The sequence below is a fragment of the Sciurus carolinensis genome, chromosome 9 (genome assembly GCF_902686445.1).
Source record: "Sciurus carolinensis chromosome 9, mSciCar1.2, whole genome shotgun sequence".
Taxonomy (NCBI): domain Eukaryota; kingdom Metazoa; phylum Chordata; class Mammalia; order Rodentia; family Sciuridae; genus Sciurus; species Sciurus carolinensis.
Genome location: NC_062221.1, coordinates 46,399,689 through 46,418,976, shown reverse-complemented (window position 1 = coordinate 46,418,976; position 19,288 = coordinate 46,399,689). Strand labels below are relative to the sequence as shown.

At 33.1% G+C, this 19,288-nt stretch overlaps 1 protein-coding gene across 5 annotated transcripts in view; it reads right to left on the bottom strand.

Annotated features, from left to right (window-relative positions):
* Positions 1–2,031: 2,031 nt before the first annotated feature.
* Naaladl2 (N-acetylated alpha-linked acidic dipeptidase like 2) overlaps positions 2,032–19,288 on the bottom strand; it is a 1,279,203-nt gene continuing 1,261,946 nt past the window's right edge. For all 5 annotated transcript variants that reach the window (XM_047564210.1, XM_047564211.1, XM_047564209.1 and 2 more), the window contains one exon: positions 2,032–2,494. In XM_047564210.1, coding sequence (XP_047420166.1) covers positions 2,296–2,494 — 199 coding nt within the window. In that variant the 3' untranslated portion in view covers positions 2,032–2,295. The remainder of the gene's footprint in view (positions 2,495–19,288) is intronic.

The following is a 19,288-nucleotide window of genomic DNA, read 5'->3' as shown; positions in this document are numbered from 1 at the left end:
TACCATAGTTGTAATGCTGTTAGTTAAAACATTTGTTGTAGTTAAAGATGTAGAGCAGAATGTATGGAATTGCTGGACATCTGTTGTAACTGTAATTTAGTTTCTTCACATGATCTCTTAAATAGACTAATAAAAACATGTTAAGTCATATACTTGACTGCAGTTTTCATATAACAAATACCTCATAAATTTAGAAGTGAGGAATGTAAAATAAAGAGATTTTTAGGTATGCAATATGATTTACCTATGTAAACAGTCTTTAAACAAGAACTATTGTGAGTTATGGGAATGAATTTATTTTTATGATTTTTCTAAAGTGATAAACTACCAATTGATTATAGTTTGTCATTCTTGGTTTTAAATTCAACTCCATATGAAGAACTGAATGAACGCATTGAACTTTGAAAATATTTAATATCCTTTGATGTAATCTCTATGTGGGACCATACGTGTCTGTGTGGGTGTTCTAACTTCTTGTCTGCTATTGATCTTTGCAGAGCATCCCCAGGGCTCTGACGTCAATGCCTAATCCTCTTAGCCCTTTCCTAAACACATTCTTCAAATTGGAAAATATTTTCAAACAAGTAAATTGGTTAAAAAGAATTATAAAGTAGTTTCAGTTTTCACGTAAAAATATGTGCACATAGGCAATTCAGATGAAAATGGATTTCTGCTTGAATTAGCTAGCTAATTACGTTAATTCTCTACTTTGAACATATAAATATTACTTATGGTAGAAACAGCTGACCCTTATAAATCAATTAATCAATATTGATTAATTCCTCCCCTTCAACTTTAACTTTCTCTTAAACTAAGATTAGGCTTGTGCTCATCCATAAGAAGTGAACATTCAGATAGACAGGGATGGTTTACAATGTTGTTTCCACAATGTATAATGGGGAACTGTGTTTGAATGTTGAGTTTGGAGGAAAAATTTATTAACAGATATTTGCAGGGAATTATCCAATATCAGAAGAACATTTTACAAATAGTTTTTAGAGGTTAGCTAAAGTTTAACCTGCCCATTAGCAGAAAGTTATTTTAGAGTTTGCAGGGATAATGGATGCTGGAGCTATTCAATGACAATATCAGTTTGAACACTCACATTTCTCACATAAGAGCAGAACTGAAGTGAGGGAGAGACACTTATGGAAACACTGCATTGTGTGCATGAATTAGAAGGATGCATATTTTCTACATTTTCACTTTAGCCACAATTAAGTAAAGAAGGAAGAAATTATCAAATTTTCTTCAAAGATTTACTGAATTTTTGGTTACAAAAACAAATATTTCTTTCAGAGTAAGTTCTTTTTGTCAGTAGCATAAAAAGCACTTTGGTGGTATTTTTGGTTTCCAAAGAGAAACTTTGCTATTTTGCTGAGGAAATTATATAGTATTCTATGAAAACTGCCTTATAGCAAGGAGGTTTAGAAAAGATATGGGAAGGAAAATCCATGTGAGATGTTTTCGTTTTAGAAGTAACCTCTGTTTCATTGATTCCAACAGAAACCACAGAAAAAGAAATAAATGTTTTTTCCCTCATAAGACAAATACATCACTCCCCAAATTCTTACAAAACCAACTGAGGCAAATTAGGGGTTTCAAAGCTAGTCACCTTATAAGTTGTTCGGAAAAAATTTGCATTTAAATTGCTCTGTGCAGCTACCTTGAGATTTTTCCCTGGAATGTTTATGGCTCTTTTTTCATTAATACTTAAAAAATACAATTTCATAACCAGTGTATTACTACATCTAGTTGTGTGAAAAAAGGAACTTCATTTCATAAAGTAGAAACATTCAAAGTGGTTTTGGGCAACTAATCACTCAGTCAAAATACTTGAATTCTTCATATTGAACACTTAATAGTGAAGTTAATCTGAAACCATATCAACTCTCCATTTCTATTATAAAAACTTGATCATTAACAGCTCTATCAGAGAGAATAACTTGTGTTCCTACACATTCTGTCTAGAGGAGTGAAGATGTCCAGAACTTCTTGGAACTTTTCCCCAAAATAGTTTATATATAAAAATACAGCAGATTTCTTTTTAATAGATAAATCTTAACTATTTTTTCAATAACTTGCCTTTACATATTCAGAAATGTAGATATAAGAAAAATACTAAATGTGCAAAATGCTCTTTTATATGTACATTAAAAAAATACAATGTAATAATAGCTTTAAACGTGTCATAAAAGCATAGGAGGGAGAGTCTTCAATGTCAGAAATCTGGTCTGATTAGAGCTTTTGCTTGTAGAATTGTAAACAGACTTTTTTAGAATGCTGAGAGTTTTCTCAGTTCTTTTCAACCAAGATGCTCTCAAATACATCAAGTCCTGCTTTGAAGTAAACCTGAGCTGAATTAATGCTGTTCAACACATCTGACAGGGCTTCTTGGAGAGTCTCATTTGATGCAAGTGACTTGCAGTGCTCCCAAGCCTCCAAGAGTATGGAAAACTGGCTTGTCTTCTCATCAGTGTGGTACAGGATGTTTCTGGAAGGAAATAAAACATGTAAATATTTTATGCACAATGCCATTTTCATATCAAACACTGTAATGAATATTGCCAAGAAGCAGTTGTGTTTGCAATAGATGAAGACATTATCAAGGCAATATCACTATTTTTCAATACCTAATGAATTGAGAGAGATAGATATTGACCATAAGTAGTTTTCCATATTGATGACAGAAGAGGAGATAATCAGATATGTGCCTCCTGATGGAAGTACACATTATGAAATAGCATGAAAAATTTTGCTAAAAAAAAATTGAATGTGAATCTGATGAAGCTTCCAAATTTAATTGCTAATCATTTCAGAGGACAGAAATATGTTAAACCACAGCTTGGTGTGTTCTAGAAAAACACAGACTGCAGCAAAATCTAGAGAGCAAGTAACTCAGTTTGTTCAACAAATACATTTCAATTTCAAAAGTAGAGAAAGAAAGAACCGGTAGACCACAGTTTCTCAACCACGTCCTATTAACACTTTGAGCCAGATGGATCTTTATTATGTACTATGGGATGGTTAGCAGTATCCCTGGACTACACAGGCTAGATATTAATAGCATCCCTCTTTTCGTATCAAGAAATGAAAACATATCCAGACATTGCCAAAATATCCCTAGTATGGCAAAATTAACCCCAATTAAGAACAATTGTTCTAGACTAAAAGAAACATGTCAAATAGTCAAAAAAAATAGACTGTTAAATCTTATTTAAACAAATAATATGAGAACAAAATTAAATACCAATTATTGAGTGATATAGAGTAATTGTTAATATTTCAGATATAATGATATCATTAGTGTGTCTTCTGAAATTGCTCTTGTCTTACTGAAGTTTGTAAAGTAATATTTGCAAATAAATGTTATGATTTCTGTGATTCATTTTAAAAATACTTGGAGGGAAAAAACAGAGTGGAGTTATAAACAGTGTATATGAAATAATATTGGCCACTAGGTAATAATTGTCAAAAGTGGGAAATGAAATTCATTATACTATTTCTTCTTCTTGCTTACATGTTTGATCTAGAATGCCATAGTCTTAATGTGTAATAGGATGGTTCCCTGATACTTAGTCAAATGATGGAGAAAGAGGAATTTAGGCACACAATAGCATATGCTTTTAATCCCAGCAGCTCTGGAAGCTGACACAGAAGGATCACAAGTTCAGTGGCAGCCTCAGCAACTTAGTGAGGCCATAAGCAACTTAACCAGAACATGTCTCAAAAAAATAAATAAATAAATAAAAAAGACGGGGAATGTGCCTCAGTGGTTAAGTGTCCCTAGGTTCAATCGCTGGTTCCAAAACAACAACAACAACAACAAAAAAAAAAAAAACAAAAACAAAAACCACCAAACCCACCTGGCCTGGAGAAGAAACTTCTTGAGATATTCTAATGTTTTCTTCTAACCGACAGAACTTACATGGAAGTTAGCATTTTCAAGCTAACATAAGCTTTCTTAATTGTCATTTAGAGAAAAAGTGGGGTTTTTGGGCCAGGATACTTATCAAACCATTTAAACTAATTGTCAAACATTGAAGCAAACAAAGATATACAGAAATATATTTATATAAATAAGATGATGGAAAGCAGTTTAATAATCAAGTTATTTTAAAGATAAAAATGAATTAAAATGTATTTTAATTATTTACTCACTTAAAAGTATGTCTTTGTAGATAATTTATACTGATTTATCAATAAAAATGAGTTGGTAGAATAAAAAATTCAATCCTCCATAAGATTTACAATTGTGAATTCTTTTCCTCTACTTTATCAGTTTTTTGTTTAATAATTTGTGGCAAATATATTTCCAGAACTTTAGAGTAAAATAGATATTTTCGAAAGTTGTACCAAGTACTTCCATTCCCTGAGAACATATTGCTCAGCCTGCTCACAAACAAAAATATTATAATCATTATTATCAAAAACTCCTCAATAAATGAACTGTACCACTGCAGTTAGTACATTTGAAGAACCTACTTAATGGATCCTAGGCTATTACACTCATTTTTCCACCTTTTAAAAACTGATAAAAAGTATATTCATATATGTACATTCTATGCTTATTAAATATTAGATATTAATATTCAATTAAATGATAAGATGATATTAATAAAACATGCTCAAAAAGGTTACAGGATTAATCCCTTGGTGACAATTCATTCAATCATAGACAGTCTCTAATATATTTATGTAAAATTTCAGTCATAACTACTGCAAAATATCTAGAAGAGAGATAATGTGGAAGAATAAAAATATATCCTACAAAGAATGTTCAGGTATAAAACACAAATATAAAATTATTATTATTACTTTTTAAATGGGAAAAAGATATACATGTATATATGTATATACATATATATACTTAAAGAAAAAATACATATTCTTAAAGAAAAATATATATATTCTTAAAGAAAAATTTAATATACATATATGTATACATATACATATATTATACATATGTATATACATGTGTATATATATATATTTTTTTCTTTTTTCTTTAAGACCAATGTAATGGAGTCTGGAGTAAGCCCGCAAATGCTCTTCCTAACTAGGAAGCTACCCAGTAACATGATTTTATAATGACTGTAAACACTCCATGTGAATAAAAATGCATCTCTTTTGCTTTGTGAAATTCTACAAGGAGCTAACCACATTTACCATATGCTACATGAGTCGAGTAGTAAAGTTATAGCAAGCTATTATGTAAGATAAACACTCATATCCATTTCTACCAAAATTGGATACAAATCAGAATAAAACTACAGATACTGAGATTCTAGTTGAATACAAGAGACTAGAATATTTTCATCTCAATTTAACAGAAAGCCTTCCTTTTGAGTAGATGCTGATGTAACTTAAGTTAGTTTATCATTATTATGATAACAAAAGCTTATTTTCCACCTTGATAGACTACATTACCTGAAAAACAAATTACAGATACAAAAATAAAAAATCTTTAAATTTTCATTAGATGGATCATTTCTCCTACTGATTTGCAGAAGTAGCTCATCTTTTCCAATTTCTTTTTTTGTGTACTAAAAGCAACTTAACTTCCTGCTTACATAAAATAAATTTCTGTACTTGCATTCCTTTCTGAAAGGTAGCATCATATTATTTTCTTTTTAATATTTGAATTAATACTAAAACAAAAATCCAGGCAATGGCTTAAATTCCATTACATATTTTCACATATTTCTTAGTTCTAAGAACTTTCCTATATAATCTCTGGGTACCAAAACTATGATTGTACCATTCTTAATATTCAAATGCTTCTTTTCTTTTAAATATTTATATTAAACTAATGCTTTCAATTGAAACTTCTAAACCTTCTAAACTTCTTATTACCATGTAATGTCACCAAAATTGAACTTTAGTCCAACAGAGTGCAAAGATTTCAATAGCATATACTATATCAGACTGCCTAAATATTTCTTCTTCCCAATTATGGACAAATATTATTCTGATTACGGCAGACCAGGAATCAACTCATAGTCTGTCAAAGCTCACAGGTCTCTTCCCTTCTCCAGTTCTTTGGAAATTTGTGATCAGGGAGTCTTAGTTACTTATTTGTTTTGACTCTCTTCTTATGTTCTGTGGGCACTAGAGTAGAGATTTCTGAAAACCCAGTTTATTTCATCTTGCTTTTTGTGTTTGAGTTATTTTTAATATTTTCCTGTAACTATTTTGTAATATTAACTTGTAGTGAAATGAATCACAGTGTCATTTCCTAATACAAAGCAGGATATGTGGGAAGACAATGTACAATTCTTTGATTAAAATTATTTCCCACTGATCTGAATTTTGAGTGTTCCATGGGAAAAAAACAAAAGTCACAGGTCTGCAGGAAAACTAAGTGGAATGAAAGTGAAAAAATACACTTGGAGAGTTTCTATGTCAAGAATCTGTACTTTACAACCACAAGAACTTATATTCCTTGGTGAACCATTCTTGCCCTTAGATACATCTGCTTTAGTACAATTCAGAAAGTTTCTCTGCATAAAGAATAGACTGTATTAGCATGGCTCTAAATCAATAAATCACAATCCTATTTGCATACACACAACATGTATCTCAGCATGGCATGTAGAGACATCAGACCTAATTAAAATATTATTTAATTGAAATCATTTTAGTAGCTATCGTGTTTAAAATAACATTAATTCCACCCTCATGCCTATCTCCCCTCATCTGTAACAATTTGGATCTTATAAATGTAATTCATACAGTCATCCTGACCCAACACAACACAAAGAGACTACTAAAAGGAAAGTGTAATACATTATTGATGACACTAATGAAATTACAACACACATCACTCATTTTAATGGGTCTGTTTCAATGACACATCACGGTGACCAGGAAAGAGCAGTGCCAAACTCAGAAACCTAATTAATAACTCCCGGCAGCATTGGTGAGGGAGATGAAGTGTCTTTACTCAACTGAAAAATCTTTCCTATTCAACTAAGGCAAAAGAAACCTGGAAAAAATGAATTTTGAAACAAAGGCATCTAAAATCTTCATGAGTCATTACCCTGTGTGTGAATTAGCAATTAATGATGGAAAATGATAACTCTCTTTCAAATATTCTTTTTCATATTCATCAATGGCACAGGATGCCACCCATTGTAAACCTGAATTAACATTCATTATACCTCATGTTGAGAAACTCTTAATGAAATCACAGTAAATAATAAGTCATGTCTTTCAAACTTGACTGTGCATACATGCTAGATGCAGAGAAAAGATTAGCTCTGTTTCTCACAATTGTTTCTAAATCTTTCAGGGATTGTACTCACTGTACTCCATAGTTAACAGTGGGCCATTACATTTATATTAATATTAGAAAAAATATTTGACTTGGATGAAAATTCACAAAACACACAACTACACTATGTACGGTGCAAACAAGTATCCTTTCAGTTAAATTTGAATTTTGTCTCTCCTAGTAAAAGCAGAAGGAAACTTAAGAGCATTGTTGATACTGTTAAGCCATTAACTCATGCTCCAGACACCTGGGGTAGAAAGACATGTATGGTAGATTGCAAAAATGAATTGGGGACCTACCTCAGTGGTGGAGTGTGTGCTTAGCATGCATGAGCTCTGAGTTCAATCCCCAGCACCAATAAATAAATATTTAAATGAATTTTTAAAAATGGCTACAATGAGTCCCCTTTCTGTTATCAGACCCCTTTAAAACATGACTTTGCAATCTCATTCCCTCAAGGTAAAGAATTTATTTGAATGCTTGAATCTGGTTTGACCTTAACATTTACTTTGACAGATAAGGGCATGGCATACACAATAAGAGAAAGCCTCAATAGATCTTGCACACTGCTGTTCTCTCTCTCTCCCAAGCCGTCATGAGACTGTTACTGGGTTAACCTGCTGGAAGAATGGAACACAGAAGACCTGAACAGTTGAGGTCTTCCTTTTCCAGTTCAAACTCAGAAAAGTTGCTACTCAACTTGACAGACAACCAGTGCCCAGCAGCTGCCAGGAGAGAACCTCTCCAGCCCCGACCAAGAACCACACAGTTGACTTCAGCCTAAATGGTCAAGTCAAAGAATTATGAACAAAATAAACAATTATCATTTTAAGCCACTACATTTTGGGATGATTTTCAATAGATAGGTGATATAATTTGGTTGTGCTTCTCATCCTTGTGAGAATTTATGTTGATATAGGAATCAGTTCTCTATTCTCTTTTAATACATTGACAGGGTACAAGGAATGGTAGATAGTTCTTCAAATGACCAGCTAAATTCAGAGAACAAGGAGAAAATCATGTCAAACAGGTCTCATGAGGTATGCATTACAAAGTTAATTTATGTGTTGATTCGTTAAGTTTTAAAGTCTGTTTACAGACTGCCAGATGGGATATTTTCATTAAACACACACAAGGTCAACCATTTTATGGACTGAATGTTTGTGTCCCTCCAAACTTTATATATTGAAGCCTTATCCCCACAATGTGATAGTATCAGGAAATGAGGGCTTTGGACAGTAATTAGGTTTAGATAAGGTCATGAGTGTGGAACGCCCAGCATAAGATTAGTGTCATTATGAGAAGAGAAAGACAGACCACAGCATCTTCTCTCAACTATGTGAGGATGCAGCAAGAAGGCAGTGGTCTGGGAACCAGGAAGTGGCGTCCTCTCCAGAACGCAATCATGGTTGCGCCTTGATCTTACACTTCCCAGCTTCTCCAACTGTCAGAAGTACATGCCAATTGTTCAAGTCATCCATTTTATGGTATTTTGTCCAAGGAAGTCTGAGTTAAGAAAACCATGACAACATACTTAAAAAATAAAAAAAAAGTATAGATCATTTTGCTGTGTTAGAGCCCAAGAAATGGGCAAAAATAATCCTCTGTTTCCACTCTGAATATAAAATACAGCAGAATATTGTAGAGAGAGAAACAACTGTTCTATTTAGTTACAGTCAAGACATCTCAGTCCACGTAAATACATTGTTTTTCAAGAAAAGTTTTCTGAATAAGAGGTTATCATTTAGGATATTCCAGAAAGACTCCCCTTGTACCACATAGTGCTTGATGGTTGATCAACAAGGAAAATTGTAGTTTTGCACTCAAAAACTTTGTAATAATCCCAAAGAGGAGACAGAAAGTATATGAGGATTATCACAATTCTTAGAACCTTCCAGAATTTTAAGAAGATGATGATACTGTTTTCTACTTATTTCATGCTCACATGATTGGTTTTTTTAAAAATTTTAATTGGTTTCTTATTTTTTTATATCAATACTATTACTTTGCTACCATTAACAGATGTATGACCTGAACCTTAATATTTAGATAACTTTCTTACTTAACTTATTTGAGACCAATTATCTCCTAGTAGTTCAACTTGCATTCCATAGAAAAGACCTGTTACCCTCCAAAGACAATTTCACCTGAATTCCCTACAGTTCTTTTGACAATTAATAAAGATGCATTTCCTATATACTTACACCCCAAATGCAAACAGCATTTTCCTTTTCTCCATTATTCTTTTAGTCACCTTCATTAACTCTGGTAAACAGTAATGCCCAGGTCAAAAAAAAGGGGAGAGGGAGGTAATTCAAGTTTTTCTTTCATTTATATTTGATTCCAATGAGAAGGATGTGATGAATTTGTTTTGGAAAGTTCACTCTAAAGACAAAAGTTCACAATTTAGGAATTCTATTTAAATATAGTGAGTAACAGAGCCAATATTGATCTTTTTGCTTCTTCTACTCAATAGCCTTTATTAACATCCAAAATGAGTAAGTCACTGTGTTATATGCTCAGGGAAATGAAAGACAACTTTATTGTCTGTGTTCAAAGCACAGCACATAATGGAAACATTAAAATTTTATTTTAAACAAATTATCCATATATTTAAAATATCTTGAATATTATTTAATTTTATGTTTTATAATTTACCTTTAGTCTATGTGTATGTTAAACTATTAGAAAATATTTCTTCAATATAAGTGTTTTTGCTATCTTATCTCTAACTATATCATATACCCTATGCCATCACGTAGTAAAAGGTCTATAAATATTTTGTATACTATAGATTCTTTGTCTTATGGTTTGGGAGAAAAATACAGGGACAGTTCTTGATAGCATCAATTTAACTTGGGTGATCTGATTCCAATTGCCATAATACTGATTCAAGAAACATAGTCCTAATTAAATAAGTATAAGGTAATTCTTAAGTCAAATGGGTTATTTCAGAAACATGCAAGTGACCAAGTCTTAGAAAATAAATAAGGATTGTAAGAGTGGTAGTTCCTTGAATTTCTGAGAAAACTAAAAAAAGCTAATCTTTATTCTCCTTTTCAATAGTAACATTAATGGAATCAGAAACTGTGAATGCTACATATTTTTTCCCACAAATGGAAAACCAGTCTCTAGATGAAGCTAATACTATAGAAGGTAAAAAATAAATTATTTCTTACTGGTATGATTGAAATGCATAATCAAACCAGCCTAAAATCTTCCCTTCCTTTTGATTTTTGATTTTCTGAGTATTATGGTTTAGATAAGAGGTATCCCCCAAAGCTCATGTGTGGGACAATACTAGAACATTCAGAGGTGAATGATTGGGACTTAACCTAATCCACTGATAGGGATTAACTGGGTAGTAGCTGTAGGCAGGTAGGGTATGGCTGGAAGAGGTGGGTCACTGGGGCATATTTTGTTTCTGGTGAGGAACTCTCTCTGTTTCCTGATTGTCATATCCTGAGCTGCCTTCCTTTGTTATACTCTTTCACCTTGATGTTCTGCCTTACCTTGTGCCCAGAACAATGTAGTCAGTCATCTGTGAACTGAGATCTCTGAGTCCAAATAAACTTATCCTCCTTTAAAATTCCTCTTCTCAGGTCTTTTAATCACAGTGGTGAAAGAATTGATTAAAACAGTGAGTAAAGTTGTTATTCTTCAAGCCAATTTCCATCAGTTTTATGTTACTTTCAATCACTTGTATCCATATATATAATATTTGTTGATCAGTTAATCATTAATTATTAGAACACATGCATATTTTATTTAATAGTTATAGATATGATTTTGTTTTGAACTAAATAATTTGGATAATTCATTTACTTGACATTTAAATATGCTATGGGGTAAAAACTGCATGGTTTCTTTTGGATTGCAAACATATTATTCAAGATAAACACTTCAAAATCAACAGAATATTGTAATGTTTGCTTAATTTTAGCTAGAAGGAAAAGTAAATATGAAGTGTAGTGATTGACCTATTGAAGCTATGAATATTGATCTCAAAGGTTGAAGTACTTAACGGACAAAGGTTTTAATGTTAAATTACTCACAGAAACTAGAAAGATTGCATTTCATATTTTAAAGAATTGTTACAGATGCTAGCACACTAAATATTCACTTTGAAAGTGTGATAAGAATAACATTTTAAATGAACTCTCTGGCATTGTTCCTTACAGAGTAAATTTGCTCAAAATTTATTGGTACATTACTATCTGTAACTGTTAGCATAAGGAAATAAAAATGCTTTGGTTTTAATCTGTAAACAAAAGGATGCACAAACAATTTACTATATAAATTCTTTTTTAAAAAGCTAAAATCATCTGATTTAATGCTACTATTAATTTTCTCAAAATAAAAGTATTAGATAGACAAACTTCTATTGATTATGTAGAAGTTAAAGTTTAAAAAATTGTGATTCAATATTAGAAATGTAGTTTCATTCCGAATTTTAGTAATTTGAGTTTTCTCCCTCTTTCTCTTTGTTAGTGTGGCTAAGGGTTTATCAATTTTATTTATTTTTTCAAAGAACCAACTATTTATTTTATTAATTTTTCCGATTGTTTCTTTTGTTTCGATTTCGTTGATTTCGGCTCTGATTTTAACTATTTCCTGTCTTCTACTACTTTTGGTATTGGTCTGCTCTTCTTTTTCTAGTGCTTTGAGCTGTAGTGTTAACTCGTTTATTTGTTGATTTCTACTTCTTTTTTTGAATGCACCCCATGAAATAAATCTTCCTCTAAGTACTGCTTTCATAGTGTCCCAGAGATTTTGATATGATGTGTCTTTGTTCTCGTTTACTTCTAAGAATTTTTTTATTTCCCTCCTGATGTCTTCTGTTATCCATTCATCATATAATAGTGTATTATTTAGTCTCCAGGTATTGGAGAAGTTTCTGTTTTTTATTCTGTCATTTATTTCTAATTTCAATCCATTATGATCTGATAGAGTACAAGGTAGTATCTCTATCTTCTTGTATTTACTAACAGTAGCTTTGTGGCATAAAATATGGTCTATTTTAGAGAAGGATCCATGTGCTGCTGAGAAGAAAGTGTATTCATTCTTTGTTGGATGGTATATTCTATATGTCCGTTAAGTCTAAATTGCTGATTGTGTTGTTGAGATCTATAGTTTCTTTATTCAATTTTTGTTTGGACGATCTATCCAGTGGTGAGAGAGGTGTGTTAAAATCGCCTAGTATTATTGTGAATGAACAAGGAAACATCACAACAGACACGAGTGAAATACAAGACATAATTAGAAGCTATTTCGAAAATCTATACTCCAACAAAACAGAAAACCTTGAAGACATCAACAAATTTCTAGAGACATATGAACTACCTAAACTGAACGAGGAGGACATACACAACTTAAATAAACCAATTTCAAGCAATGAAATAGAAGAGGTCATCAAAAGCCTACCAACAAAGAAAAGTCCAGGACCAGATGGGTTCTCAGCCGAGTTCTATAAAACCTTTAAAGAAGAGCTCATTCCAATACTCCTCAAACTATTCCATGAAATAGAAGAGGAGGGAACCCTACCAAACTCGTTCTATGAAGCCAATATCACCCTGATACCTAAACCAGACAGAGACACATCAAGGAAAGAAAATTTCAGACCAATATCCTTAATGAACATCGATGCAAAAATTCTCAACAAAATTTTAGCAAATCGCATACAAATATATATTAAAAAAATAGTGCACCACGATCAAGTGGGTTTTATCCCAGGGATGCAAGGTTGGTTCAACATTCGGAAATCAATAAATGTCATTCACCATATCAACAGACTTAAAGTTAAGAATCACATGATTATTTCAATAGATGCAGAAAAAGCATTTGATAAAATACAGCATCCCTTCATGCTCAAAACACTAGAAAAAATTGGGGTAATGGGAACATTCCTAAACATTATAAAGGCCATCTACGCTAAGCCCATGGCTAATATCATTCTAAATGGTGAAAAACTGAAAGCGTTCCCCCTAAAAACTGGAACAAGGCAGGGATGCCCTCTTTCACCGCTTCTATTCAACATCGTCCTTGAGACTCTAGCCAGAGCAATCAGACAAACCAAAGAAATTAAAGGGATACGAATAGGAAAAGAAGAACTCAAACTATCCCTGTTCGCTGATGACATGATTATATATTTAGAGGAACCTGGAAATTCCACCAGAAAACTTTTAGAACTCATAAGTGAATTCAGTAAAGTAGCAGGTTACAAGATCAATGCTCATAAATCCAATGCATTTTTATACATAAGTGATGAATCTTCAGAAAGAGAAATTAGGAAAACTACTCCATTCACAATAGCATCGAAAAAAATAAAATACTTGGGAATCAATCTCACAAAAGAGGTGAAAGACCTCTACAATGAGAACTACAGAACACTAAAGAAAGAAATTCAAGAAAACCTTAGAAGATGGAAAGATCTCCCATGTTCCTGGATAGGCAGAATTAATATCGTCAAAATGGCTATACTACCTAAAGTTCTATACAGATTCAATGCAATTCCAATTAAAATCCCAATGATGTACCTCGCAGAAATAGAGCAAGCAATTATGAAATTCATCTGGAAGAATAAAAAACCTAGAATAGCTAAAGCAATCCTCAGTAGCAAGAGCGAAGCAGGGGGTATTGCAATACCAGATCTTCAACTCTACTACAAAGCAATAGTAACAAAAACGGCATGGTATTGGTACCAAAATAGACAGGTAGATCAATGGTACAGAATAGAGGACATGGACACAAACCCAAATAAATACAATTTTCTCATACTAGACAAAGGTTCCAACAATATGCAATGGAGAAAAGATAGCCTCTTCAACAAATGGTGCTGGGAAAACTGGAAAACTATATGCAATAGAATGAAACTAAACCCCTATCTCTCACCCTACACAAAACTCAACTCAAAATGGATCAAGGACCTCGGAATCAGACCAGAGACCCTGCATCTTATAGAAGAAAAAGTAGGTCCAAATCTTCAACTTGTTGGCTCAGGATCAGATTTCCTTAACAGGACTCCCATAGCACAAGAAATAAAAGCAAGAATAAACAACTGGGATAGATTCAAACTAAAAAGCTTTCTCTCAGCAAAGGAAACTATCAGAAATGTGAAGAGAGAGCCTACAGAGTGGGAGAATATCTTTGCCAACCATACCTCAGATAGAGCGCTAATTTCCAGAATCTATAAAGAACTCAAAAAACTCTACACGAAGAATACAAATAATCCAATCAACAAATGGGCTAAGGAAATGAACAGACACTTCACAGAAGAAGATGTACAAGTAATCACCAGATATATGAAAAAATGTTCAACATCCCTAGTAATAAGGGAAATGCAAATCAAAACCACCCTAAGATTTCATCTCACCCCAATTAGAATGGCGATTATCAAGAATACAAGCAACAATAGGTGTTGGCGAGGATGTGGTGAAAAAGGAACACTCATACATTGCTGGTGGGGTTGCAAATTAGTGCAACCACTCTGGAAAGCAGTGTGGAGATTCCTCAGAAAGCTTGGAATGGAAACACCATTTGACCCAGCTATCCCACTCCTTGGCCTATACCCAAAGGACTTAAAATCAGCATACTACAGAGATACAGCCACATCAATGTTCATTGCTGCTCAATTCACCATAGCCAGATTGTGGAACCAACCTAGATGCCCTTCAGTTGATGAATGGATAAAGAAACTGTGGCATATTTATACAATGGAATATTACTCCGCAATGAAGAATGATAAAATTATGGCATTTGTAGGCAAATGGTCGAAATTGGAGAATATCATGCTAAGTGAGATAAGCCAATCTCAAAAAACTAAAGGACAAATGATCTCGCTGATAAGCGGATGAGGACATATAATGGGGGGTGGGAGGGGCTAGCATTAGGTTTAGGGTTAGGTTTAGAGTTAGGCTAAGGAGAGCAGTAAGAATGAAGGAAAGAAGGACTGTGTAGAGGGAAAAGAGGGGTGGGAGGGGTGGGAGGGGTGGGAGGGGTGGGGGGGAGGGGAAAAATATAATAAACATCATTACCCTATGTAAACGTAAAAAAAATAAATAAAAAAAAAAAAAAAAAAAAAAAAAAAAAAAAAAAGAAATGTAGTTTCATGCTTTGGGAACTCTAAAGGAGATTCCTTCATTTACACTTTCAGCCAAGAGTGTTTGAGGGCTAAAGAGGACTCTCAAGTACCTGACACAAAGTAGACGTGGGTCTGGTTGTAACAGCCAGAAAGAAATGATGTCTTTCTTAAGAATACATAAATATATGTTTATATTTAGTTTTATGAATCATGTAATAGTTGCAGATGTGATGGAAGATTTTTAAAACCAAGCAATAACCAAAGGAAGCTACATATCACAGAGTACTGACAAAATCCCATTACAAGAATAGTCAGTTTAAGGCAGTGATGTTGGAGACCCCATCACTGCATTGAGAACACTCCATCATGGCAATACTGCTGCCTCTTAGTCTTCGTTCAGCCTCAGCCAGTCTGGATCAACATCTTCAATGAATAATTTGGAATAGTCCTACATCTTTGTTTCATGTCTTTTGAATTTAAAGTCCTTGGAGGTTATCCTGGAATGGACTGAGCTAAGGTCACATGCCTGTACCCTAGATCAGGTATAAAATATGCAGATGCATTTATCTACTCCTCACTAAGTCCAAAGATTCTTCCCCCATATGGAAAAGAAGTTCTGATATCAAGCACTCAAAAAGAATTTTAAAAATAGCAAATCAGAAAATGTTCACTGTATTGCTTAATAGGAAAGAAAATAGGAAAAATTCTTTCAAGAGGATTTTTCTTAAAAGAATTATTCTCTATGCTGCTATTCTGTTGGATGGTGATTTTCCCCCTTATATTAAATGTTAGTAAATACTCCATAATATTCCAGCAGAGGTTATTAAATTTAATGTGAATAAGAATAAACTGAGAAATTTTAAGCTGCTTTAAAGATTCAAATGCAATGGATCTGAGATTCCTTCCATGAGTTTGCATATTTTCCCTTCTCCTTGACTTACACATATTGAGTAACACCTACATATACTCCACAATTCCTCCAGTGAGTTTTTCATTTAGCAACTAGTCTTGTTTTTTTTCTCAAACTAGTTTCTTCCAGGGACTTGTATAATTATATACAAAATTACATGATTTAATTAACACTGCATAAATAGTCACATATTAAGTGTGAAGGAAATAGTTATTCCTGTGAAAATGAACTTGAATGTTTTGGGAAACTTCACAAAGATTAATTGATACAAAGTGTTGTTGAATTACATGTGGAGAGGTAATTGAAAAGATTATCAGGGAAGGGAGGAGTATAATGATGCAGAAAAAAACTCTGCACTTAGATTGTTTTGCAAGTAAACTGCGAAAAATGGGGAAATTGAAACTGGAAATTTTAGATGATGCCTTACTTGTGTGGTTTAAAGAAGAGAGCAAATCTAGAATTATAATTCCCAGAGGGAAAAAAGTATCCTTTATCCTCTCTCAAAAGAGTGGTGGCACATGTTTCAGTTAGAACAAATTGGTTTCTCAAACATCTGAACATCTACTGGTTCTGCTTGTTTCAGATTCAAGGACGTTCACCCTCCAGGCAGTGGACAGTCAACGCTTTACTCCTAAAAACTAAACAGCCATCCTCTTGATGGACAGTGCTTATGGACTCGTGGTCACAGCTTGAAGTTTTAGATGACCAGTGGGTATGGGCTGTTGGGGGACCCATCACTTAGACTCATATTCACACACCTGACTTCATTTAGTATTACTTAGCCCATTTCTTTTGTAATTATGCTTTGGTATCCTAAAGATATCAGAAGATATATAAATCACATTATCAAAGTGAAGGGAGAAAGTCACCATTATTTGGTTTTGCTGATTAAGGTTCAGTCAATCCAAGTAATTTCTTCTAAATGTTGTTCAAAATTCTCTGACTTTCCTGGTTATGAAATCTGAATTAATTAATTCATTACTAACTTTTCCGAACTCTGTGGTCACTGTTTAAGAAATGGCCCCATCTCTTAATCAATTAAATTATACCTAAATAAAATGATTAAAATTTATGTGTATTTTAGTTAATAACTACATATTATGAGTGGCTAGTTAGCTCTTTTCAGAATGTAGACATCACTGTCTGAAATACAGACTAGTTTTTGAAGCTTTTGATTTTATTCAGTTGACTGTGTTCTGGTAATCTATTTCCACCTTCTCTCTTGAAGCCTAATACTTAATGTGTGCAGAAAATAGAACTTGTATCTCTTATCCAGACCCTTTGGAACTGTGGCCCTGAATTGAGAGGAAGAAAACTAATGGGTTCTTTGTACTAAACATCTTGAAACAAGTCACCTTGACATTTTGTTCTATGCTTAGTGAATGTTCTGGCAGACATAATAATCCAATATCCCCAAAACAATATCACTCAGTGAATTCTGTGCTATACAAAAGTCAAGACCTCTAATAGTGGAATGTGTTCTATGTCTAAATTATATAAATGTCAGATAGTCAGTAAGATGATTTTTGAATTTCATAAAATACATTAAGGTGATTAAGTCTCATGATGTTTGGATTATAAATTTTTTTTAACACTTAGAAAAGACAAATTCAGGATGGCCTACATTTTGCTAGAAAAAGAAGAAAGTGGTTACAACCATAATATTCTCATCATATCTAAGAAATTTTAGGAAGAATTTTAAAAGATATTTCATTGAATCTCTTCACCTACCCCTATACAGTCAGGTAACTTTGCTTTGCCTTTTGTAATAGAATTTGAAAATTGTTTTTCACTTTCCGAATGGAAATGAGGTACAGTGATAACAATCATTACTGCTACTATTGAACAGCTGTGAATAAATAGAGACTTTGAGGATAAGCCATATAAGTTTTGCCCCCTGTGGTTTTATTAGCACATAAAGTATAAGCTCAGAGAAAAACTTTATACCTGATAGCATTTTGGAACCATTTCTTCCTTATTCTTGCTATTTCAGTATTTATGATCTGTCTATACATTTTAAGGTATGTGTATCTGTTTATGTAGGTGTATTTTTGTATATCTAAATACATGTATGTGTATGTATATGTTTATAGATGATACATGTATGTATAAGAATAGATGTATATGTACATAATCAAGATATATGTGTGTATACATACCAGTAAATCTTTCCTATAATGGACTATGAGGAAAAGTCTAAATTCTGTGCCTCCCTCCCCAAATCATATAACTGAACAGAAAGCTGCTTATCATACTGTAAAATGCTATGTTTGGTCTCAATAAGAATAAAAGGCATTCCAAACTAAAAAATGCACTTTGTTCTAAGAGACAAAGTACTGGGTACATTGCTTCATGGGCACCAGTGTAAATATGTAGAGGCAGAAGGCCGTGTATTGCTTACAGGCTTAGAATGTTTCCACAGCAGCCTATTCTCAAATTGCCACGCTCTTCTTTCCATTCCATGAGTCATCTTCAAATCTTAATATTCATTATACATGCTTTATCAAAACAGGACTGTATGGAAGTGCTCCTTACACCAGTAATCATTCGATTTGATTGCATAGTATAAGACTTACCAATATGCCCAATATTTATGCTTTATGCTGTAAAGGACCCATTCCCTATTGATGAAGAACAATTTAAAGAAGGAAAATTTTTGAAAATAACATATGAACTGCATCTAAAACATAAGAATTGAGGAAAATATAAGAAGGCAATACTAAATGGTCAATATCAAAATTATGTCCACCTGGATCTAAAATCAAGGAATCCAAACATGGCACTCCAAATGTACCACTTTGTCTATAATTATTTTTAGTTAAACACACTTGAAAAGCAGCAGATACAAGAAGAGTTCTCTCTTCTTTGTTTTTCTTCCTGAATGCAAGAGATAAAACAAAGATGCCCTCCTTGGACCAGGAAGAAAAAAGATTCTTGTCAACAGCAGTGGGAAGTAGAGACCAAAGAAATGTACAGACACGTTTTGTCCAACAAACTCTTTTCTCCTAGTCACTTTCCTACA